This window comes from Amia ocellicauda, chromosome 15, assembly GCF_036373705.1.
Source record: "Amia ocellicauda isolate fAmiCal2 chromosome 15, fAmiCal2.hap1, whole genome shotgun sequence".
Lineage (NCBI taxonomy): Eukaryota > Metazoa > Chordata > Actinopteri > Amiiformes > Amiidae > Amia > Amia ocellicauda.
This window is the reverse complement of record NC_089864.1, coordinates 29,573,101-29,599,860: the sequence shown is the minus strand read 5'-3', so window position 1 is coordinate 29,599,860 and position 26,760 is coordinate 29,573,101. Positions and strand designations below refer to the sequence as shown.

The 26,760-nt window shown below is 39.9% G+C and overlaps 1 protein-coding gene across 2 annotated transcripts; it reads right to left on the bottom strand.

Annotated features, from left to right (window-relative positions):
• Positions 1-3,254: 3,254 nt before the first annotated feature.
• Positions 3,255-26,700, bottom strand: foxm1 (forkhead box M1). 2 transcript variants are annotated; one of them, XM_066724632.1, is made up of 9 exons: positions 26,500-26,700; positions 24,668-25,198; positions 23,702-23,859; positions 20,622-20,816; positions 18,089-18,217; positions 17,652-17,711; positions 17,123-17,177; positions 14,700-14,884; positions 3,255-5,645 (listed from the first exon to the last, which is right to left on the bottom strand). In XM_066724632.1, the coding sequence occupies exons 2-9, from the start codon at positions 25,146-25,148 to the stop codon at positions 4,830-4,832; spliced, it is 2,079 nt and encodes a 692-aa protein (XP_066580729.1). In that variant the 5' UTR covers positions 25,149-25,198; positions 26,500-26,700; the 3' UTR covers positions 3,255-4,829. The 2 variants fall into 2 exon arrangements, with proteins under 2 accessions (XP_066580729.1, XP_066580730.1); XM_066724633.1 differs by having other exon boundaries at positions 17,667-17,711.
• Between the last annotated feature and the right edge of the window lie 60 nt (positions 26,701-26,760).

The window sequence follows — 26,760 nt, the reverse complement described above, 5'->3', positions numbered from 1 at the left end:
TCAAAATAAACTACAAAATACAGCAACCACACCACCATGTATCAAAACAAACTACTGAATTTTTGTATTTTAAATATACTAAAAAATACTTTTACAAGGGAGCATGAAAGCACTTCACAAACCTGCCATCTATTTGCCTATTTGATCTATCACTTCACCAGTACACTGACTCAATTGATTAAGTAGACAATGTTTGATAGCAACAGCTTTTCTCTGCTTAATGAGTCGTGTGATAAATCTGACGTATGCAACCAGTTAACAGATCAAATATTCACATATCCCTGTGATCACCCAGATGAAGGTTAGTTTTAAAGTAACCAACAGTTTAATGTTTAACTAACAGTTTGCTAAAGACTCAGAATTGTATGCTAATTTAGTTACTTGGTGTTTGGTAATGAAGGGCCTACTTTGCATCAGCAACACTGACTCAGTAACAAACAAGTCATTCATAAGAAGACAACTGATGGCACCTTTATTCATAGCAACTAGTTTCTAAGTAATTAATAATTTGATTGTTAATCATAAATATAATAATAAATAATTTGTCAGGCAGTCATTCATGCAATGGTATGCAAAATTATGATCCTACTAAACAGCTACTTCAATTAGGGTACAATCATTTAGCAATCAATTATTTATTTATCAATCATTGGACACCTATTTGGAAGTTGAAAACAAACATTTTAGCACTTTGTCAACAATTATTAAATTATTCATATGTTTTCATTTTAAATGTAGCCAGAAACATAATCAGAAAGTAGCAACAGAACTTGTCAAGGAGTATTAACCCAACTCCAACCACTGAATCTATTGAGAGCCTCAGAATATAGGTTTAGAGGACACATACACATTAATAGTGTAGTAAGAACATTTACTTAAACTCCAATAGAGAATACTACAGACCAGGTATTCCAAAACAGTTCAAAAGTTCTACCAAAAACTGTCAAACCTATGTGTGAGTGTGGGTGAGAGAGTAAGCGTGTGATTGAGTGAGTGTATGTGTGTGTGTGAGAGAGGGAATGTATTGAATGAGTGTGTGTTCCCTGTGGCCTACATTGCAGAGGTCTCTTTAACTACTGATGCCTTTAAGCACAACTAACTTTTCAAAAAGTGTGGCATTTAGACGTCGTCGATGGGGCCGGTTGATCAGTCCAGCAAATGAAAATAAATGCTCTACTGGAGCTGAGGATGGGAGGATTGTGTTCAACTTCACAAAAATGTGCTTGATTAGGGGATACTGCTCCAAAGATGCCAAGTCCCTCCTTTGATCCTAGTAGTGCAAAGACTCCAGCTCTGCTAGAGTCTGGGCAAATTACTGAGTAGGCACCAATCAGAGGCAGCATTTTTGATGTCATCATGTAGACTTCTCACAAAGTATTTTACAGTATTTTTAAACTACAAAATACAAAACACTAAAGTATTTTGATACAAAATATGAAGCCATTTTTATCAACCCTATCAAATACAAATTACAAAATCCTACATCATAAATACTGCCATTCCCTGCTGATATCAGTGTCAGACTCGGAGAGACAGAGGGAACTGAACCTTTTCACCCTGGAGCAGAGAAGACTACGAGAGGACTTGATCCAAGTCTTCAAAATCATGAAAGGCATCGACCACATCAAACCAGAGGAGCTTTTCCAGATCAGCAGGGACACACGCACCCGGGGACACAAATGGAAATTGGGCTTCAAGGCAATCAAAATGTAAAACAAGTGACACTTCACACAGAGTTGTCAATCTGGAAGAAACTCTCCAGCAATGTGGTTGAAGCTGAACATTTGGGAACATCTAAAGTCAGACTGGATAGGATTCTTGGATCACTCAGTTATTAATGGACACCAAACGAGCACGATGGCTCAAATGGCCTCCTCTCGTTTGTACACTTTCTTATGTTCTTATGTTCTATCCAAAGGTAGACTAGATTTTAGGCTTTTAGACTAACTAAAATAACATCACACCTTTACAAATTTTGAACTTTTAATCACCTTCGAACATAGTGCTAAAGAGAAGGCTGAATTTGATATGTAATCACTGATGAAGACAATTCAGTGTGGGATTTAAAGTCAGAGTTTATACCTCACCCCAGATTGCATCTTAAAACCTGTATGCCTTTAAAACTTAGAAATGTATCTGCCAACTGATTAGAAATTGACAAACAAATAGACACAGAAATCACTCACTTTTTAGTCACTGGAATTTATTGTGCATACATAATGAAGTGTACACAAAAATGTGATATGCCATAGCAAGACCAAAACTAATATGTGTGGTTACACTCAAGGCCAGAGATAAACATCCAATAATAAGAATGTCTAACTACAATGATTTCAAAATTGGTGAATGAAAATTTAAAATGTTGATAGAGGCAGTTTAAAAGCCATTTACACTGAACCTACTGACAAGCGCCACGGCAACTTTTCCAAGAAACTGTGATATAAAGTAGTGTATAAGCTATATCTTAGATTTCAAACTTGATGTTCACATTCTGAAATTAAATTCTGAAAGGTCTCCATCCAAACAAAGTACACAAACATTAAATAACGTTCTAAGATTAAAAAAAAATAAGATATTGTAGGTATGAATATATAAAAGATTGTAAGTGAGGCACAAAAAACAAAAAACTATTTCTGAAACACAAGTCCATCCATTTTAATCAGAACAAAGTGCCAAATATCCCTGGTAATAAATCCACACTGAAATACTATAATAAGATTCTACCATAATAATGATGTTTGCTGCCATCCTGTGAAGTATCTGTGAAGGTGCAGTCCATGTTCATACAGATTAAGTTACAATTTTAACACAATGTACAATGAGATATGGAACCACTTTATCATATTTGGGTGTATCTAAAAATGTGTAATTAGAGAAGAGGCCACATTAATTTTGATGCTGCTCTAAAGCACAAGCAATTATAAGAAAGTCTTGAATAACCAACCATGAAGCACAAACATAACCTAAAAGGCTTCCTAAATCCAGTCTAAAGGTTTCAGACTTTAAGGTATTTTCTGCATTAACGTATTATCAGTAGTCAGAATACCGGAATCTCTATGACTGACTGTTTTGTGAGGTTCCGATATATTTACAAGAAACAATACTAACATAAGTGTTTGCAGCAGATTGGAGATGGAGGGGGAAGATGTATATCAAATTAATCCACCATACAAACACTTACTTAAAAATTAAGCACGTTAAAAAGGTAACATTTTAAGAGGGCTTTTACACAAACTCTCCAAACAACCTTTGGATAATGCAGTAAGTGACAAAATTATGAATTTATTGCATTTTGTCAGACAGGCTTTAACAAAGGATGAATTTGACTTCAATAGTTTGATGGCTTATAAACATAGAACTTCAAATTCATGTCAGTGACCTCCTTCAAAATAGTTTTATTACATTACTTTTTTGCACTCCAAATGATTAAATATACAAGCTAAATTTAAACAAACACACTGAAAACAAATCTGATTTAAGTGGTGAATTATCACCCATACAACAGCATCTTAACCCCAACACAGAAACAGCAGTCTTACATGAACACTTAGCATGGTAGTGTTTTACTGAAAGATTACAAAAATTACATGTATTTTTATTAATTTACAGTTTAAAATCTAAATTAAAAAATATACAGAATGTGCAAATTAAAGATAAAAATCATATGTACATTCATTTAATAGCAGAAAATAGAATACAATGACCATTGCTTACTCTCAAAAATTGAAGACAGAGGGAAAAAAAAGTCAAGGAACAGATGGCACAACAATAAGTTATCAAAGAGCAAGGTGACAAAACTCTGAAGTGCCTCAGAAAATCAATGTTATTCAAGTGGTTGGGGGTGGCAGGCTAATTCTGGCAGTACAAGATACTTTGCATTTGAGCAGCATGTTAGAAAGTTAATATAAGGCATAGATACTTCCTCTTATTTGGAAAAAAGGAAAAGTGAAATTGCAGCGGAAATTCCACTTACTGGTGCATGAAGGTAAAATGGTTGGTGTAAATAAAATAAAAATCATTACCTACATGCAGTGTTAATCTGCATTTTATTGAATTTTATTCAGTCTTCGTCAGGGTGACAAAAATAATACATTACTAGTGTATGTTGATGTTCAGAATACTATCACAGCATCTATGTTAAAAAAGGGAACTATACAAGACAAAATCACAACTTAGTAATGCAATATCTTTGGACTGAGTTTAAACTACAAGATCTGAGTATCAAAAGACTCCAAGACTTGAATTAGACTGACTAAACCATTGCAAATTCAAAATGAATGCAAACTGCTTACGTGTCATTTCCTAGTTCAATATAACCCTGCATTTAATCATGTTATAAAGCAACATACATGGGAAAAGAAAAAGCCAAGAAAATAGTATTGCTTGTGTCATTTCCACACACACTTGCAATTACTTCCCAGGTCCAACTCTTCAGGTTTCATTTAAACATACCGCAAGAGATGCAGATCTGTAGAATACAGCCTACATGTGATTTGCATGTACAGTGAAAATACAAAAGATTAAACACTTGGTACATGATTATATATATATATATATATATATATATATATACGAGCTGAAGAGAACATAACTGAAGCTGGAAGTTGACTTCACAGGCAGTAAGTAATGTTCGTTTGCCAGAGTGCATGTATAAATTACACCAGAACATTCTCTCTGTACTTCCCCAGAAACGCTGCTTATAAAACTCTTTCAACAAAGTGGAAACGTATCAGAGTGAAGTAATACCTCTTTAGGAAAAGACATGGAGGCAATGATTTTTGATTTAAATGTTCAATACCATCCTATTGCAACTTTATTTAAAGTGGAAGTCACTTCAGCTCAGGGATCAGCTGTGACCAGCTGATGTTCCCCATGCCCAGATCCTCATCCTCTAACCCAGTGAAGCTGATATCCACCAGGATCTTGCTGAGGCTGTCGTTCATGGTGTCCAGCACAAGTCCCTCTGTGAGGGAGCGGTTTGCCCCTGCCAGCCCACCTTGCAGCTCATGGGAACACTGCTTCAGTCCATCAGACTCTGGAATTGGAGAGCTGGCACCAAGCCGGGACAAAGAGCTGGGTGAGTAAGTGTTTAGCAGCTCCCTTGGGGAGTCAAAGAGGGGCAGCTCCTTGAAAGGTGTACTGCTGAAGCTGAAGGGGGTTTGATCCTCTCGTTGTGGGGTGAGGGAGACTCCACGAGGAGTGCGGATGGGGCTGAAGTCCAGCACCCCATGACTCCGCTTACTTAGTGGAGTCGTTCTCCATAGTCCCGGGACAACTGGGGGCTCGCCTGAGATAGCCTTGCTTGGAGTGGAGGAGGCGGGCAGACCTCCCTTGATGGGCGTTTTGAAGGCATACTCCTTCACAGGGCTTTCCAACTCTACTTCTCGAGTGTCCTGAAAAGCAGAGAGGTCAGATGCTAAACCGGAGTCAATGAAGCTGCTCTCAGGAAACAAAAGTACAGGCTCCTCTGCACTAGGTAGCACAAGACGCTGTTTTCTCCTGGAGCTGCTGGTCTCTTTCCGCTCTCTGGGTAGTATGTCTACAGGAGCCTCTGGGGTTTGGCTGCCGCAAACATAGAGTTGCTTGTCCTTCCATGGCTCTCGCTGGGGCTGGATTAGAGCTGAGGCTTCAGAAGTCTGAGGGATCTGCCCAAGAAGATTAATTAAAATTATAATTTAAAAAAGGTCCTTAAAAAGCAAGAAATGGACAACATAGGCCTAAAATGCAGTATGAATAATTGTATTGTATGGCGTCGACATGGTTTTTCATCAACACATTTTTTTTAGTATTTGGACAAAATGTATACCATACATGTATTCCCTAAACATTATTTTTCTATATATTTGTATGTGCTCTGTTATTCTTGTATAAATGTTTTTTTTCTGAAATCCTTGAGGTGTTTGGTGCTGCCTGAACTTTTCTACACCATTTTAATTTGACCTTTTTGTTTACATAGTAACTACCAGACACCAGGGGCCGGTTATACTAACAGGATCGGATCCGGGCTCACTGGATCTGGATCATGAAAAGGCTTTGTATGAAGCAGATGGTGATCCGGCTCTGCTGGTCCGATTTTTTTATCCGATTATTAAGCAGCGCGGGTGGTGACTAAGCAGTTTCCTATGGACTTTAACCGGCTCGTCCGTCTCTGTGGGGCTGTTTGAACTTCTGCCGCTCTAATGACACAATGATAATCGCAAACCTTTCAGAAAACTATACTGTGGTATATTTCTGATGAGTTTATTAATTAAATAAGCGTAGTTGTTCACTTGGTTTCCCAATGCATGTTAATGTCAGCGTGCTTCTGCCGTCGTTGTACATTGGATCCGACAACTAAACTAACTAGATTTGCACTATAAAATAAACAGTATAATGATTAACTGTGCATTCTGCTTTTGTGTCTTTCAGGTGTAGTTTGTGTGCGATACTGTTGTGTTTTTATTTATTTTCATTATTGTAAATAATCATGTAAAAGCTTATTTCTCAAGCACCCAGATTGCAACCTCAGGATGATGGGTAACAGAACCGACTGTAGCAGCTTTGAGAAGCGCCCTTACAATCCATAGCTTTAAGAGATTTCTAGAAACTCACCTTTTATTAAGCTTTTAGCATCTCTCTTTAGTTGCACGTTTTTTTAATACTCGAGTTGCTCCTATGTTGCCCGTTTGATCTTGTCTGTTTTGACTGCTTGCTGTAGCTCTCTGGGTATGAGAAGAGTGCGTTATAAATAAAATAGATTATTGGCAAATTATTAATATATAATAATAAAAATGTTGTAGTTGAGGAGTTAAAGAAATGCACACCAATGCAATAAACTGGGAAGGTCGTGTACTTTTTGCGGTTTTAATGTATCCAATGTCCTTTTCATATGAAGGACTACATAATTGTCGGATCCAATGTACAGTGCATCCGGAAAGTATTCACAGTGCTTCACTGTTTCCACATTTTGTTATGTTACAGCCTTATTCCAAAATTGATTAAAATCATTATTTTCCTCAAAATTCTACGGACAATACCCCATAATGACAACGTGAAAGAAGTTTGTTTAAAATCTTTGCAAATTTATTAAAAATAAAAAACCAAAAAAAAGCACATGTACGTAAGTATTCACAGCCTTTGCTCAATACTTTGTTGAAGCACCTTTGGCAACAATTACAGCCTCAAGTCTTTTGGAGTATGATGCTACAAGCTTGGCACACCTATTTGTGGGCAGTTTCTCCCATTCTTCTTTGCAGGACCTCTCAAGCTCCATCAGGTTGGATGGGGAGCGTCGGTGCACAGCCATTTTCAGATCTCTCCAGAGATGTTCAATCGGGTTCAAGTCTGGGCTCTGGCTGGGCCACTCATGGACATTCACAGAGTTGTCCTGTAGCCACTCCTTTGTTATCTTGGCTGTGTGCTTAGGGTCGTTGTCCTGTTGGAAGATGAACCTTCGCCCCAGTCTGAGGTCCAGAGCGCTCTGGAGCAGGTTTTCATCAAGGATGTCTCTGTACATTGCTGCATTCATCTTTCCCTCGATCCTGATTAGTCTCCCCAGTTCCTGAAAAACATCCCCACAGCATGATGCTGCCACCACCATGCTTCACTGTAGGGATGGTATTGGCCAGGTGATGAGCGGTGCCTGGTTTCCTCCAGACATGAGTTCAATCTTTGTTTCATCAGACCAGAGAATTTTGTTTCCCATGGTCTGAGAGTCCTTCAGGTGCCTTTTGGCAAACTCCAGGCAGGCTGTCATGTGCCTTTTACTGAGGAGTGGCTTCTGTCAGTCCTGATTGGTGGAGTGCTGCAGAGATGGTTGTTCTTCTGGAAGGTTCTCCTCTCTCCAGAGACACGCTGCAGCTCTGTCAGAGTGACTATCGGGTTCTTGGTCACCTCCCTGACTAAGGCCCTTCTCCCCCGATTGCTCAGTTTGGCCGGGCGGCCAGCTCTAGGAAGAGTCCTGGTGGTTCCAAACTTCTTCCATTTATGGATGATGGAGGCCACTGTGCTCATTGGGACCTTCAATGCTGCAGAATTTTTTCTGTACCCTTCCCTAGATCTGTGCCTCGATACAATCCTGTCTCAGAGGTCTACAGACAATTCCTTGGACTTCATGGCTTGGTTTGTGCTCTGACATGCACTGTTAACTGTGGGGCCTTTTATAGACAGGTGTGTGCCTTTCCAAATCATGTCCAATCAACTGAATTTACCACAGGTGGACTCCAATCAAGGATGATCAGTGGAAACAGGATACACCTGAGCTCAATTTTGAGTGTCATGGCACAGGCTGTGAATACTTATGTACATGTGCTTTTTTTGTTTTTTATTGTTAATAAATTTGCAAAGATTTCAAACAAACTTCTTTCACATTGTCATTATGGGGTATTGTTTGTAGAATATCGAAGAAAATAATGAATTTAATCAATTTTGGAATAAGGCTGTAACATAACAAAATGTGGAAAAAGTGAAGCGCTGTGAATACTTTCCCTATGCACTGTACAACGACGGCATAAGCACACTGACATTAACATGCATTGGGAAACATAGTGAACAACTAAGCTTATTTAATTAATAAACTCATCGGAAATATAGCACAGAACAGTTTTCTGAAAGGTTTGCGATTATCATTGTGTCATTAGAGCGGTAGATGTTCGCACAGAGACGGACGAGCTGGTTTATGTCAATAAGGAAACTGCTTAGTCACCGCACACGCTGCTAAATCGGATCAAACACTCGGATGAGCGGAACCTGATCTTGATCTGCTTCGTACAACGCCTTTTCATGATCCGGATCCAGTGAGCCCGGATCCGATCGTGTTTTCTGATCATGTTAGTACAACCCTGCCCAGATGGGTTTTAATGCCACCACCCCTCCGCACTCTGAAATGGAGGGGTGGGGGGATATTTGGTTTGAGTAGGAATACAAAATCTTAGACAATATTGACCATTACATATTCTGGAACCAGACAGTCTACTGATCCGTAGAGAGCTCAAAATGTCAGAATGGAAAACTCTGTTTACAGTGTATTAATACACAACGATTTTTAGGTCTGCAACAACTAATCGATGAAATCGATTATGTCGATTAGTTGGGTCTACCAGGGCGCACTAAAAAAAAAAAAAAAAAACTTTAAAGACGGCGCCGGCTGCAGAACCGTGGAAAGCCGTGAAAGTCTTCTAAAGTATGGGAGCACTTTACACTGAACTGCACAGAAGAGTTTGTTGCAACATGAGCAGAGCTCAACCCACATGGTGCGGGAGCGCGACAATGATGCATGAGCACTTGAAGAGAAAACACTGGAGCCGTGATGTCAGAGGATGAGGACGCTCAGCTGGTACAGGCAGTGGCACTGGATCCGACATGTAATTTATAGTCTGACGTCCTAAAAGGTGTCCGTCAATGACATGGCACTTTTTATTATTAGTAGTATTATTATTACACTTTGGATCCGTTAAAACCGCAGTAAGTACACAGCCTTTCCGTTTCTTGAACTGGTATGTGTCTCACAAGCTAGGACTGTTTCTTTACCTCCTCAACTACATTATTATTAATATTCATATTATACATTATATTTATAACGCAATCTTCTTATACCCACGCGCTACACTCAAGCGAGAGTCAAACCAGACACAGTAAACAGAAAGCAAGCAAGAAAACAAGCAGGGTAGCCAATAATGGGGAGCAAGCAATAAAGTGTAAGGATTTAAAATCTTGCAACTAGCAGAGATCCTTAAAAACGTATTTTAAAATATAATTTTTAAAACATTTCTTTAAACTAGCATGTGTAGGGACGCTTCTCACAGCATCTGGAAGTGCGTTGCAGAGCCGTGGCAAGAGTGCATGTTTCAGTGTTAAACTATTTATTTAAAAGTGCAGATCTTTGTTAATAATGTAAGTCACATTGTTGTTGTTTATCTGTGCTTAAACACTATCCAGAATTCTAGCTACATCAGACAGTAGGTACCATTCATGCCCAGCTTCTCCGTGATAGCTTGCCATATATTGTCGGGGTATTTATCTGCTCTGTTGTATAGTTTTATTCGTGGTTAGACACGCAGATCATAAGCTTTTCCAATCCACGTCTTCCTCTCGGGTTTCATTGTTCGATGTCATTTCTAACCCACAAAATCACATCGAATCGCACTCGTTTCACAGTCAGTGTGCGAGTGGAAAGGGAATATGAACACACTCGTGTTTTTATCTTTTCCCACACATTATGATCGTATGCATCATCCAGTGTGCATGTAAATGTAAATATTGTGATGTTATGCTCGTATTCCATATTCCATTATTGGACTGTCTTGGAAGCTATTTGTTGTAGAAAATCCTGTAAACACTGATTTTAATGTTTATTTTTCATTATTCATCAAAAGAGTTTAGCACCTTTCAAACTGAAGAGTAAAACAACTGTGTTTTGAGATCAATGTAAAAAACACCTGTTCATATATACACTATATGCAATAAAGACCTTTATTTTTTGCGTTTTCTATTGGTTTTATAACTGCCATCTTAAGTTGTTTTAAAGAGAGCATTACACAAGATGAGGACAAACTCAAAACTTCAGATTTTTGTAAAAAAACACTTGCATTTAATAATGGAATTATTTTCATCCAATTAATCAAAGCAGTAAATCGACAAATTAATTGATTATCAAAATAGTCGTTTGTTGCTGGGGGGGCCTTCGTTTAGTTATGAAACCCTGACCAGGAAGCATGGGTTGAAACTCGTATCCCAGGAGCAGGTGTTGGTGGAGGACTGAGAGATGGAGATCGGTAGGAAGGTAGGCTTCCAGGACATTGTCTCTGTGGCTCGATTGAATAAGGGCATCATTGGTTTTCCTGAAGTCTGAGGCACTGGTGAATGATGTGGTGGAGGAGGGGGTCAGGGTGAAAGGGACTTTCCTGCCCGCACTCCCTCTGGCCACCCTGGCAGTTAAGGTGGTTATTTCCAATGTGCCCCCTTCCTGAGCAATGATCTGCTGGTGGCAGAACTGAGTCATTATGGCCGGCTCACTAGCGCCATTAGGAGAGTGCCGCTGGGCTGCAGCGCCAGGGAGCTGAAACACATCCTCTCCTACCGCAGACAGGCTTTCATGGTGCTGGCGGATGGCGCGGATGAGTTAAGCCTGTCTTTGAAGTTTAAGATCAAGGGGGTAGTGTATGTGGTGTTTGTCATCCGATACTATTTGGTGTTTCAGTGGGGCACAGGGTCTTGCCCTCATCGAGAGGCTCCAACAAGGGGGGGGGAGGGAAGTGAGGAACAGGCAGGGCCATCCAGTGCTGGCTCTGCTGGCTGGGTGAGGGATGAGGGGGAGGTGGTGGCGGTGGTGAGCGCTGCTGGCCTCAGTGGGGATGGAGGAGGGGAGCCTAGTGTGGAAGCTGCTAGCAGTGAGGCTGCAGCAGCTCAGCCCTGGGCTCAGCTGGCCGAGGAGGGAGCTGCTGTTGCTGCTGATGTGCCCGCCGCCCAGAAAGAACACCTAGCCAGTGATGCCAAAAGCATTAAAGATTTTTTAAGGGAGACCAAGCGGAAGAGGAATGTAGTTTTAGAAAACTTTTTCCCTGATGTGAAGCAGTTCTTGGCAACTACAAAAGTTATCTTGCAAGATACAGCACTCGTGGATTTTAATGAGCTGGAGTGCTACAGGTTGAAAAAGTGGAAGGGTGTTGTCAGGACTGCTTTGAAATCTACTGATGATGATTAATAGTATGTGTTGTTATGTCTGTCTTTCTCCTCCTTCTCTCTCTTTTTTCCTATGACAAAACTCATGTGTGGGAGCATCAGTATTAACGGTGGGAGGGCAGTGGTGAAGTGCACGGTACAAACTCAAGGTTTTATTCATACAAGAGACACACGCAGACAGTGTGAATGAGTGTGAATGGCAGCAGGATTGGAAAGGAGAGAGTATGTTCAGTCACAGGTCTAGTGTGAGTGGGGATTTTATTTTCACACACTTTTAAATTGGATTATTTTAAGAAAACAGAGTTGGTTGGTAGAAGATTATTGATGGTTAAGGCTGGCAGTGGAAAGTATTTTGTGTTTATTAATATCTATGCCCCAAATGTTATGAGAGACAGACATTCAGTGATTTCGGTGCTCAGCTAAGCGCTAGCAGACTTGTGGGGCAGAGGAGATCCTGGTTTTTAGGGGTGATTGGAACTGTACTGTGGACTATAGATTAGACAGGAATAATTTGGAGCCCAGTCCACAGTTGGCAAAACAGTTGGAAGGTATTATACAGCTGCACAATCTGGTCGATGTCTGGTGGAATGCCAACCTGAAGGTGAAACAGTACATCTGGGTGAGGCCGGGTTCCAGCATTATTTCACTGGCCATGCTGGATACATTTTATACCTTCAGACATCATGTCAGTCTAATCGGCTGCCGTATCACCCCCACCGGCCTGTCTGACCACTGTCTTATCACTATGAGTGTCACCCTGCCTCCTGCACAGTGCCTACTGGCTTTTTAATAATAGATTGCTGCAGGACAAGAATTTCTGTGGTTCTTTTTTCTTTTGGCAGAGGTGGAGACAAGAGCACCTTAGGTTTGTCTCCCTGAGACCCCCCTGGTGGTGGGACATTGGCAAGGTTCAGACCACGCTCTTCTGTGAGCAGTACTCTGAGCATAGGACTGACAGCTTGAATGAATCTATGAAGGAGCTAGAAGGAGCGGTTCAGGCACTCCATTGAGCCCTGGACTCTGGAGATTCAGGAGCATTAGAGGACCTCAAAGCTAAGCAGGAGGCATTGTCAGAGCTGCTGGGGACACGGACTCGAGTCTGACACAGGTGGATACGCCCACCATGTTTTTCTTTGGGCTGGAGAACAGGCAGCAGCAGAACAGGGTGATGGTCTGCCCGAGGACGGCTGAGGGACACGTACTGCAGGACGGGCAGGAGATGTGCAATCCTGCTGCCCAGTTCTATAGGGAGCTGTACTCCGCTGAGCCGGGCAGCCAGGAGCAGCAGCAGAAGTTTGTGCAGGGTCTGCCTAAGGTCCCACAGGATGGGGTCCAAGGGCTGGAGGCCCCACTGACCCTGGCAGAACCGAACTGCCCAATGCAGGAGCTCAATAAGGGCCAGGCGCCGGGACTGGATAGGCTCACTGAGTTTTTGGCTGAGCTGGGCCCGGACCTGCTCTCAGTGCTGCAGGAGGGCCTGCAGGCCAGGTTGCTACCCATTAGTTGGCCCAGAGCCGTTCTGACCCTGTTGCCCAAGAAGGGGGATCTGTCCTCCATTGGAAACTGGAGCCCGGTGGTGCTGCTGTGTCAGAACTATAAGATCCTGTCCAAGGCTCTGGCTAAGTGGCTAAGGCCATACTGTATGTCAACCAAAGCACTTTTTCCTGAGGCCAGCATATTTTTTCAATTGTTTGCAATGGGAGCACCACGTATTTAAAAAGCCAGCAGCGTGACGAGGTGCCGAGCGTCTATTCCACGCTGAGCGTTTTCTGGTCGCCAAGAGATGAAAAATGTTCAACTTTGGGTAAAACGCAGCGTTCGTCAGTGTCACTTTTTAACCAGCTGTCCAATCACAGTGGACGAGGGGTGGGACAAATACCACACTGACCAACCGTCACATCCTACTTGTACAACGGCTGAACAACAATGGAGGAGAAGTTAATATTGCTGGTCTCCGAGTATTCATGTCTCGACCAGATGACATCCCCAGACTACCACAACATTAACATGAAAACTAATGCTTGGAGGAACATTTTGTTCACCATGGATCTACCAGGTAAGCAGCAGTCAGCTAGACTCAGTCAGCTAGCCAGTTGATCGGAAAAAAGTCCATATACTTAAATGCAAGTACAAAATCTGAATACTTCTTCCACCTTTGCACATATGCTACCTGAAAATCTCATGAACCCATATAGACCGGCTCCAAAGCACTCTCAAGCGCTCCCAGCTGGGTGTTTTTAGAAGAGCGCCTGGCATTTTCAGCTGCAAAGACTTGTAGACTACAGCCTTAGCGACATCATGCCGGCTGCGGTGCATTCAGACCAGTCCACACTGCGTCCCTTCGGTTTTGAGTGTGGTCTGATCTCCATAGATCAGGAAAAGGCTTTTGACAAGGCCGATCACCACTACCTGTTTCAGGTGCTGAGAGCTGTTGTTGTCGGCTCGCAGTTCATAGAATTCATTCAGCTGCTGTACTGTCGTGTGTTCAGTGTGCTGAAGATCAATGACGGCCTGAGTGAGCCTATCCCCATCCACAGAGGCATCAGACAGTGCTACCCTCTGTCAGGGATACTATATTCCCTATCTATCGAGCCCCTGCTGCACAGGCTGAGGCAGCTGCTGGCCTGGCTGCCCATCCCTTGTCACCCAGAGCAGGTGGTCAGGGGACTGGGTAATGACAGACATGTTTTCTGCTGATGTGGGGGTTTTATTCATTTGAATCTTTTATTGGTAGCACGTGTGTAGTGTTTTGTATTGAGGGTTTTTAGAATAGGATGGGTTTTTATGTCTGAAGTATATTTCATGTTTTTATGTGTTCCTAGTATGTTTTTAGTGTATTGTTTTTTTTGTTTTTGTTTTTTACAAAAAAACTCTCCCTCTCCCTACATTATTACACACTCAGCAAAAGCTGGGGTTATACATTTCTTGAATCCAATATTTTGAAAAGAAACATAGTACATGCTGCTGTTGGATATGTGCCAGAAGTGTGCTGCACAATAATAAAAATACAAATCAGTCTGGATTAAAAATTTGACATCTACCTTAGGAGCAATGCGAACCCTTTTTCCACATCTAAGAGCACTGCTGGATGTAGAGCTGCTATTGTGCTGGGCAGCAGATAGTGGGAGCTGTGTAGCTGCGGGGAGAATGATGGGTGGGTTGAGGGGCAGCTGGAAGGGGACCAGGTAAGAGTCTGTGCGAGGTAGAAGAGGCTTCATCTTTCTCTCTAGGTGAACAGAAAAAAAATGTTAGAAGCACTGGAATTAGTTCTTATGCTGAGGGGACACCAGTCTACAAGTTTGCTAGAAAAATGTAGAACATGCACAAGTCATGTGAATACCTGCTTCACCACAACTTAGAAAATATGAATAAAAAGTAGAAACTAATAAGCCAAAACTGACTTTTTTTCAGGGTGGATTATAGACATTTGTACTATTAATTTATTAGTAGGCTAGTACTTATAGTAGAGGTCAATCTATAAGAATGAAAAGGTCTCAATTTTAATGCAACAAGGTACATTTTTGAAGAATTAGTTTGACAGTAACTTAACTTCCTTGAATGAACTTCTGGTTCAATAATGTTTCAATTAATGTCTTTTGGGATATTTTAATTATGTTGAACTAACACTGATTGGGCAAAGTATGTGTGTGTTAATTAACTGCTGTTATACTACTCATCATGAAGCTGTGAATTTATATTGGAATGCTAATTTTATACAACAACTGCATAAACAAAACTGTACATTTCTATTGCATTATCATCTATGGAAAGTAGATCCATATTATATTATACATATTATTTAAAGTATTTTAAGTTCCCACATTGTACAGATGCTTTTTTATCCTAGAATATATAGCATATTATTTGCATTGTTTAATGATAGTAAAACATTAAATAAACACACTTAAACTTCTCCCCATTTACTGTTAGGTTCATTAACATGTTTATTTGTAGAATAATTCTGATAATAAATCAATACAAAATGCAGCATGGTATCCCCTGAAAGTAGAAGCAACATCTCATTCTACATTTTCTAGAAAAATGTAGACTGGAGTACCCAACAGTTTTACACTGCCATATAGTCATCTGCAGTGTTGCAGGGTGTTTTAATTTCAAGTTCATTCCAAGTTACTGAACAAAATATTCCCTTTGCCTGTCAATTCCTACTGTAAAATCATGACTTTAACATTGCTGAAATGTCTTCTGTTTTCATCATTGTACACCGAGAATGAAGGACAATCAACAGATGTGGATATCTAGTGTAAGGGAAATAACTAAAACATTGCAGCATCTATACTCAGTTGAGATAGATTACATGAATCAAAAGTCTGTCTACAATGCCAAGATCATTCTACAAATCCTAGCATTTAGTGAGAATTGGGGCACCAAATGTAAAAAGTCAATAAAGGGGTGGTTTCAAAACAACAAACATTTTCTAAAAATAGAAAATTTGCAACACAAAGGTTCTTGAACTCCCAAGTGCAATGAATCTACTCACAGAACAGGCTATTCAAAGGGACTTAGAAAATATTAAGTTGTGGATGGACACCTGGCAGATGAAATTCAGTGTGGACAAGTGCAAGGTATTACATGCAGGTAACAAACATATCCACTATAATTACACTTTCTCCATCCAAACAATGTGGGGAAGCAATAAAAAAGAAACAGAATGCTAGGGTATATTGTAAAAAGTGTAGAATTGAGAACAAGGGAAGTAATGTTCAGACTGTACAATGCACTAGTTAGACCTCATCTGGAATACTGTGTACAGTTCTGGGCTCCACACTTCAAGAAGGATATCGCTGCTCTAGAGGCAGTTCAGAGGAGAGCAACCACACTTATTCCAGTTTTGAAGGGAATGTCCTATTGAGAGACTGAGGGAACTGAACCTTTTCACCCTGGAACAGAGGAGACTATGTGGGGACTTGATTCAAGTCTTCAAAATCATGAAAGGCATCGACCACATCAAACCAGAGGAGCTTTTCCAGAGCAGCAGGGACACACGCACCCGGGGACACAAATGGAAATTGGGCTTCAAGGCATTCAAGACAGAAAACAGGAGACACTTCTTAACACAGAGAATCTGGAACAAACTCACCAGAGATGTGGTTGAAGCTGAAAATGTAGCAACATTTAACAGACTGGATAGTATCCTTGGATCACTTAATTATTAATGGACACCAGACGGGCACAATGGGTCAAATGGCCTCTTCACGTTTGTAAACTTTCTTTATGTTCTTATGATAAAGGAAACAATTATTCCAGCTGCAATGAAAATGCCCATCACAGAGAGAGTGTTCTAACTGAACTAATTCAAATCTTCAGCTTCAGAAATGTATACATGGTTACCAATGGGTGCTCTGGATTTAACATGCCACCAGGGACATTCTACTCAGCATTACAGAAACCAGGATGAAATCTGGAACAATAAGCCACTTGACCTCACTTTTGTCATGTTACTTACCAGAGCCACATGGAAGTGCAGATTTATTTGTCTCAGGTAGACCTCGCTTCTGATGCTAAGGAAAAATAAGGTTGTGTCAATACAGACATTAAATGAACTGAATTCAAAACTCTACACTTACTTTCTTTGCATTCACAATTTGAAGAAAAATACCACAACCTGACTCATCCTATTTTGTGAAAAATATGTCGTCAAAATGCTTAGACAAAGCACAGTAGCAAAATGCCATTTATAGAGCGTCTAAATCAGAAAAGGGATTTCATCCTGTACTTACACAACTTTTTCCTGTGACTGCTTCTATGACTCCAAGATAACTCTAGACATCACATACAAAATACATAAAAGACACAAAACAGGTCTCCTTCGGAAAAGCCAGAAATTTGGGAGCCTGGCGATGACTTCAGTATCTGAGCATCTAGGCCTGTGTCTACAGATAGAAAAGCCTCTCCAATGACTGACTGCACTTTGATGTTTTCTAGGATTTGTTTTTGAAAAAGAATACAAATTAAATGGTTTAGACCAGGCTTACTTGTTGTTCACAGACCTGCACAGTGTGTACTTGGGAGGGTATAGCAGGGTCCATCACAGGCTGCAAAGGTGTTTTTGTTTTGTTTAAAAAAATATTTTAAAAAAACACACACACAAACGTGAAAAGAATGATCAGAATTACGTCTATACGAGAGACACTGTGAAGAATTGTATGCACTTTTACACATTACAACTACTGTGACAAAGACAGAAAACCTTGACTTTTGTAGTTTTAAGGACTTTTAAAAGCAACCAATACTATGAAACTGTTCATACCCATATTTATGCATGTAGATAACTATATTGTGGTGAAAACACAGGTATCAGAAATAAAAAGCAAATTTCTTTCCATGAAAATATAATTATTTTGCTTTCCATAGCTATACATTTGCACCTCACTATCGTGCAGTGAGGCAGATTCGACATGACATCACCCACCTTATAAACTTGATCCAGTGTCAGACAGCGGTTAGCTTCTGGCCGAATGGTCCAGTAGGAAATCTTGCCATCTGGAGAAGTCTCTCTTATGAACATGTCATGAAGAGAAAGATTGTGGCGGATAGAATTCTATCAAAGGAAGAAACAACAAGGCTTTACTTGTCACCTGGCATTTCTGACTTGTTTGCGACATGTACTTAGCAAGAGCATGGTTTAAAGCAGTGGTTCTCAAACCCTGGGCCTGGAGGACCCACTACCCTGCTGGTTTTTGTTCAAACCGGGCTCTCCATTACTAAGGCAAAAAGTGAACCCTTAATTTATCTAATAACTTCCCAAATAGAGCCTTTTAATTATTTTAAACAGTAGAGGGTTAAAGTTAAGAATAACATTGTCTAAGGAACTTATCTTATTAAGGAGACAACTTTTTTGAGTTACACAATTAAAAAAAGTCAAATAAAACCAAATTACTTCAATTAAGGGTTAAATTAAGTAATTGAGAGGTCGGTTGTAACAAAGGACCAAGGTTGAAATAGACTGGTTTAATGTTTTGCTGAAATAATTTGTCTTTGCAACTAAGCTATTTTATTCTGGGTATTTCTGCAAAAAGCTGTAAAAATGGGGTGGAAAGTGTGTAAATGGGATGTGTATCAATTAAATAAGAACTTTTCTAAATCATGTTTTAAACCATTTTAAACTTATCAATACTTTCAAAGGAAATGTGGGAAAAACACTGTAACCATACCGAGATTAAAAGAACAAAATCGGGAACAGGCCACACAATTATTGAGCTACTGAATGACTGAAAAAATTACCAGGAGCCTGCAACCCAGAGAAGGAATGCTATATCATGCATTACCAATTGTTCTTAATACTTAATTGAGAAGAATTAATAATTGTTTCCCTAAATGTATGCTTGAGCATTAAAAAATATTTAAAATTTCTGGTTTCTCCATCATGCTGTTAGCAATCAACTGTACAAATATGCCTTTAAAACCTATTTATTATGAGATATTTATAGAAATAGAAAACACCCATTCTGTGAATGTCCAGGTGACATACAAACTTAAAAATCACAACTTTGTTTTGAGATAATGGTTATCCTCTACATGCATGGATACTGATGCTGGTATTGAATCCAACTTCACCTACACAGCGCAATAACCAGGCACATATAAAGCAAAACTTGTATGTGGTATGTCAGCTATGCACATAAGGTTACGCAACAATTCAGGCAATGCAATTTATTTCTTAAAATATCTCAAAGCTCATGTGATCCTTCTCGCAAAGATGTTAAATAGATTTAAATCAGTACTTTGCAGCTATCTTCGTTAACATATTTTCACTTACATAAGATATGTTTTTTTTATTGTGTGACTCTGCACAACAAAGACACAACAAGCAGTGTTTGCCCAGCTTGGTCTTTTCTCTACCTCTAAATCTGTTCCAATAACCACATTTTAACTTTCAAATCAATTTATGTTTCTTAACTCACACAACAAGCCCTTTTTTTTTTTGCTGATGTCCTTTGAAACACAATTCAGCTTTTAACTGACTGGGCCAATGTGATACCTGCATTGAGGGATCAGTATTAGGGTCTTTGCTTTTTCTAATCTATATTCATGATCTGGACTCTGGGATAGTTAGCAAACTTGTCACATTTGCAGATGATACTAAAATAGGTGGCTCTGTAGATACCATCTCGGTAGCCCAGGTTAAGGGAACTTAGATAATATTCAGCTGTGGGCCAACACCTGGCAGATGAAATTCAATGTGGACAAGTGCAAGGTAATACATTCAGGTAACAAAAATGTCCACTATAATTACACTATGGGAGGAATAGAAGTAGATGAAGTAAAGCATGAGAAAGTGAGGAGTCCACGTAGACTCCTAGGTCTTTCTCCATCCAAACAATGTGGGGAAGCAATAAAAAAGGCAAACAGAATGTTAGGGTATATTGTCAAAAGTGTAAAATTGAGAACAAGGGCAGTAATGTTCAGACTGTACAATGTACTAGTACTACATCTGGAATACAGGGTACAGTTCTGGGCTCAACACTTCAAGAAAGATATCGCTACTCTAGAGGCAGTTCAGAGGAGAGCAACCAGACTTATTCCAGGTCTGAAGGGAATGTCCTGCTGAGAGACTGAGGGAACTGAACCTTTTCACCCTGGAACAGAGAAGACTACATGGGGACTTGATTCAAGTCTTCAAAATCATGAAAGGCATTGACCACATCAAACCAGAGGAGCTTTTCCAGAACTGCAGGGACACACGGACCCAGGGACACAAATGGAAATTGGGCTTCAAGGCATTCAAGACAGAAAACACTTCTTCAGACACATTGTTGTCACAATCTGGAACAAACACCACAGTGATAGGACTAGATAGGATCATTGGATCACTTAGTTATTAATGGATACCAAACGAGCACGATGGTTTGAATGGCCTCGTTTCGTTTGTAAACTTTCTTATGTTCTTATGAGTATTGTCAAGACAACTAATTGTTGCTACTAGACCTACTACTTGTATTTACCTTCCAGCCTGGCTTAGCAATGCGTCTGAAGTAAGGGAAATGATCCTCGATCCACGTGTAAATCTCTTTCAGGGTCATCATTTTGCTCTTTTTGCTGTTGATTGCAAACTGGATCATAGCCATGTAGGAATAGGGGGGCCTTTCAGACAGGGTGTCGTTGACAGAAGAAAGTCCCTCATCACCTTCCATTTTTACCTAAACAAGAGGAGGCAAATATCATTTGAATGCAGATAACTTTATTCCTACAGACTGAGTTTTAAAAACGGACAAAATAAAAAATAGTTCTACAGAGTAGGTCTAGTTGACAAAGTATGCCTTTGATGTTTACATTTTTTTCCTCACACAATTTCTGGCCAGAATTCCCCAATTTAATTGCAAACTTGCTTCAGTTAAATACCCAGTATCTTTTCAAACCCTTAGCCCTACTCCACACTTGATTGAAGGGTAACCAAGGAACAATGACTGCGATAATGTACTGTTCCTATGTAACTGTAGAGATACATAAACAAATGTTAACATACACAAAAGTCACCAAACAGATGACAATTATTCTGAACATCATATGAATCAAGTTAGTTGATTTTTGAATGTTTACTTGCTGGATAAAACCACATTTTCCAACTTAAAATTGTATTAATTAGGCCTAGGTATGATATATGACCCTATAATCAGAAATAAGATTAATTGTGCTTTACATGATTAATCATGTCCCTAGTAAGGACTGACTGTCTACTCTGAAAGTGTGATTTCACCAAAACCCATGTGACTTTGGTCACTGTAGACAGTACAGACAGAGTACGATCCCAAAACATAAGCAGACTGCAATTCTCCTCAGTTCCAAGACGAGATAGCTTGCTACAGGTCTACCGGACCTATTTGGAGCACTCTGCAGGTGTTTTTGGTGCCGGTTTTCACCACACGCTTGGACTCCCCACCCCACGTATTTGAAATAATACACGTATTAACTATGTTATCCAAAGCCATCTTTGTCAGGGGCAAAGGCTCAATTTAAATTTGTAGTGTGAATGTCTAAGTTAGGCCAGAAGCTTCCCTGATGAGAAGTCATCAGTTTTGTTCATTAAAATTTTAACACATTTGACCACCCTAACATTACTACAGTACACATCTTTACTCTAGTCAACACCCACCAGAGTAAACTCTTAAAATCACTAAGGTATCTTTCCTAACCACAATTAAACACACTTAGTTTTGACGCATTACTACACTATCATACAGTGAGGGAAAAAAGTATTTGATCCCCTGCTGATTTTGTACGTTTGCCCACTGAAAAAGAAATGATCAGTCTATAATTTTAATGGCAGGTGTATTTTGACAGTGAGAGACAGAATAACAACAAAAAAATCCAGAAAAACACATTTCTAAAAAGTTATACATTGATTTGCATGTTAATGAGGGAAATAAGTATTTGATCCCCTATCAATCAGCAAGATTTCTGGCTCCCAGGTGTCTTTTATACAGGTAACAAACTGAGATTAGGAGCACAGATTAGGAGCACTCTAGTGCTCCTAATCTCAGCTTGTTACCTGTATAAAAGACACCTGTCGACAGAAGCAATCAATCAATTAGATTCCAAACTCTCCACCATGGCCAAGACCAAAGAGCTGTCCAAGGATGTCAGGGACAAGATTGTAGACCTACACAAGGCTGGAATGGGCTACAAGACCATCGCCAAGCAGCTTGGTGAGAAGGTGACAACAGTTGGTGCGATTATTCGCAAATGGAAGAAACACAAAATAACTGTCAGTCTCCCTCGGTCTGGGGCTCCTTGCAAGATCTCACCTCGTGGAGTTTCAATGATCATGAGAACGGTGAGGAATCAGCCAAGTACTACACGGGATGATCTTGTTAATGATCTCAAGGCAGCTGGGACCATAGTCACCAAGAAAACAATTGGTAACACACTACGCCGTGAAGGACTGAAATCCTGCAGCGCCCACAAGGTCCCCCTGCTAAAGAAAGCACATGTACAGGCCCGTCTGAAGTTTGCCAATGAACATCTGAATGATTCAGAGGAGAACTGGGTGAAAGTGTTGTGGTCAGACGAGACCAAAATCGAGCTCTTTGGCATCAACTCAACTCGCCGTGTTTGGAGGAGGAGGAATGACCCCAAGAACACCATCCCCATCGTCAAACATGGAGGTGGAAACATTATGCTTTGGGGGTGTTTTTCTGCTAAGGGGACAGGACAACTGCACCGCATCAAAGGGACGATGGACGGAGCCATGTACCATCAAATCTTGGGTGAGAACCTCCTTCCCTCAGCCAGGGCATTGAAAATGGGTCGTGGATGGGTATTCCAGCATGACAATGACCCAAAACACACAGCCAAGGCAACAAAGGAGTGGCTCAAGAAGAAGCACATTAAGGTCCTGGAGTGGCCTAGCCAGTCTCCAGACCTTAATCCCATAGAAAATCTGTGGAGGGAGCTGAAGGTTCGAGTTGCCAAACATCAGCCTCGAAACCTTAATGACTTGGAGAGCATCTGCAAAGAGGAGTGGGACAAAATCCCTCCTGAGATGTGTGCAAACCTGGTGGCCAACTACAAGAAACGTCTGACCTCTGCGATTGCCAACAAGGTACAAATCAATGTATAACTTTTTTGAAATGCGTTTTTCTGGATTTTTTTGTTGTTATTCTGTCTCTCACTGTTAAAATACACCTACCATTAAAATTATAGACTGATCAAATGTACAAAATCAGCAGGGGATCAAATACTTTTTTCCCCTCACTGTATGCATTATATATGTAATCCACATTTGCTACACATTTTATACACCATGGTAAACCTTGAAATAAATTACAACAGTACCTACATTTATGATATGGTACACATGTTGTAAATGCCACTACAGTGAATTGATATGAAGTAGAAAAATAAATCAATGTACAGTGTGTTTAAACTGATACATCTGACCCTGACTGTGATATTCTAGTGTAAGAAAGGTTTTAAGAGATGCATTGTAAGAAGAAAATAAATAAAAAAGTATAAATAATTAAATAAGATAAATAAATAATGTTGTGTATGTATTGCAGTATGTTGGTGTGATTAGTGGCATTACCTGTATCACTTGGGCACCTAAATCGTTGTTTTCCTTGTTTTCCTTATTTGATGCGATCTTAACAGGGCCGGGTTTCAAGCTGTCAGTACTCATTCTCCCTAACCACTGAATATTAGTAAGACTCTCATCTAATGGGGAGCAATCCAGTTCCTTATTCACTGCAAGGAGGGAAGAAAAAACAAAATAAAAACTTCAGAAATATCCAAACCGTTATTTATTACTCTGAATCTTATGATGAAAATGTCTTCAAGTATTCTTTATAGAGACACAGCTTTTTAATATCTTATTTGCCAAAAAGTCCTACGCAATCTCCATTTACAAAAAAATAATAATCAGAAAGTACTTAATTTGACCTCACTTGGATTGTAATTATGCTACACATTATGCTCAATGTAAAGGAGCGTATACAAAATAATAATAATTGGCGGGGTTGATTGAACAAACTAAGTTTTAAAAGGTCTATATACCTTTTATAAAGAGCACTTTAAAATACCCTGAAATAGATACAATTTTTATAATTGAAACCAAAGGCATCTAAAATACTATTGTCAGTACAGTAGTCTTAATCATTCAATAGTAGGGGTGTACAACTCCTGTCTGGGAAGGTAGAAGGGTCTTCAGGTTATTATTCCTCCTTAGAATTAACAAATTTAAAAACAGCTGGAAACCGATTTACCTGAACACTAACCCAACTCATATTCCCAAATTAAAGGTGCTGTTTGAAAGAACATATATATTATATTATAGACTTCACAATTAAAACGAAACAGACCTGCTGGACTGACCCCACCAGGACTAGGATTGTGCACTGCTACTCTAAAGGAAAATCACTTCCCTCTTAAAAACACTTAAAACCTGCTTCATTAGATCACATGGCCCAAAAGGGTAAAATATTTATATTGCTTATGAGCAGGGACTACTGTTCAATAAAAACAGATTGACTACTGTACCTATGAAATTACTTACAAGGTTTTATCTCTGTTAAAGACTTGCTGCTGCCTGCAAAGATACTGGTAAACTCTGCACGGACCACATTGGCTTCAAAGTGTCCAGACAGAGGCAGGGGGTCTACACAAATTCCACTCCCATCTCTGTCAGGAAGGAATACATTGCTGTGTTTTGGGGAAGCAGGGCCCTCATCCACCCCCCCTCCACTGCTCAGCAAGATGAACTTATTGGGTCCTTGTGGACCACACCCCTTCCCTTTGGCAGTCAAAGCTTCAATGACACTCTGAAGGTCTGCAGTCTTAGGGATGACCACCACTTGAGTGTTGGGCATGGAGGGGTGATCCAGGATCCGGATTCCATCTGGGATCTGCTGGGAACTGGAGGTGGCTGTCTCCTTCTGCCTTCCATCTGGCACATCCCTGGGAATATTGTCCTCCTCCTTAGGCAGGGAGAGCTTCCTCCTTTTAAGGATTAAGGGCCTTCTTGGGCTGTCTCTCATCCTGTTCAGGCAGTATTAATGTTGAATAGCCCTCTGCAATGTCTGTTTCTCTGATGAACAGAGAGCAAAGTATAAAACAGTCAGTGCTTATAATAAGCTCAACAACTAGCCTACATGTTTTTGTTGTTGTAAGGTTGAAGGTTTTTTTTCTTTTATTTTCTTTTCTCTTACAACAAAGCCTAACCCAGGAGAGACTGGCCCAACTACAGGGTCATTTTCATCTGCAGGAGATGTGGAAGTACTACCCCTGCAAACTACTACCCGAGTCCTTAGGTTTTACAACGTGCATGCTTATTCAAATGATACTGACAAAATACTAAGGCCTTTAACTGATCTTAGTAAAAGCAACAACATGTAAATATTTAGCAATTTGAACTGCTTTTTTAAATCCAAAGAGGTTCAAATAAAAAGATATGTCTGAGATCAACAGAACATTTACACTAGCCTACCTGTCTCAATTAGCTTTCAGGATTTCAAAAGCAGCTGCGGTCTCTGTGAATTGTCTTCTCAGAAGTGGATCACCATTTGCCCAGGTTAACTACAACACTTTTTGAATGGACACTCAAGCTAAACTCGAAGATGTATCATTTGATTTCGCAACGATTGAAATCCATGTTTCAAATATCAGCTGTAACTCTGACGTTCGTACCAAAAGGTCCGTTTAACTGATTTCAATATTTATTTATTTAACCCTTATATGATAACTAGTAGTGTGTGGCATTTTTCCTTAGCAGACGTCATTACCCAGGGTGACAAGAATCAAATAGGAATATAAATATTGTATTTGGTGTTAATAATAATTTATTTTCTCTTGTATCCTAATTCTCCACAAATAGCTATATTCCTTGCTACATTGCCATACATTAGAAAGCAGTTTTATTTTCTTTTACGTACGTATACTTAATATATCAATAAAAGTGTCTTTCGGTTTTGACTTTCACTGTATTCAAACTATGAACTGATAACTTAGTATCCGGTGGTGGTTACTACATCAAAGTTACGCTCATTCTAATCATTCCATATATTGAAGATGGTCTTAGAAGTTGCAATCATATTTTGTTTACTGGATACATATGCAGTGTAGCCTTAAATTGTGTTTTGTTACGTGTGCGAGATCCGATGTTAAAATATGCACAACCAGGGTGCCAGTGCAAGCGCCCTTGTGGTTATATTACAGATCGTATTAAATCAAACACTCGAGTTACTTTATTTTGTACCAAATCACAACACATTGGATGATACGGATATCTTCGATTCGACTTTTACAATACGCAGTCTGACCTCCATTACGTGATCACGCACAAGAGCAGTGTAACATCTAATCACAAACAAAGCTTCCAAAGAAACCTACCTTCATATTAGAAGAAAAACGATTGAAATTAAGCTCCGCCGTCCTCACCCAAAGCTTGTACTTCGTCTAAATTCTTATTTCCAACATGGTACAAAATCTTTATAATAATAATAATAGACCTGAATTTCTAATTCAGTTTATACAGGAATTTGAATTTTGGCGCTGGGAAACTTGTTCCGGTCATGTGATTTCATGTTACCCAATGAGTTCCAACAAAGCAAATTCAGGAAGCCGTTTTGGGCCAATCGGAGAATAAATGGG

What these genes read in the sequence shown, in the direction of transcription:
- foxm1 (XM_066724632.1), bottom strand. Translation starts at nt 25,148, where the DNA reads ATGAGAGACAGCCCAAGAAGGCCCTTAATCCTTAAAAGGAGGAAGCTC. An exon ending in TTTAACAGAGATAAAACCTT is followed by an intron (nt 23,860 to 24,667) that starts GTAAGTAATTTC and finishes CCCTCCTTGCAG; the next exon opens with TGAATAAGGAACTGGATTGC. An exon ending in GGGTTCGCATTGCTCCTAAG is followed by an intron (nt 5,646 to 14,699) that starts GTAGATGTCAAA and finishes CTTCTTGGGCAG; the next exon opens with ATCCCTCAGACTTCTGAAGC.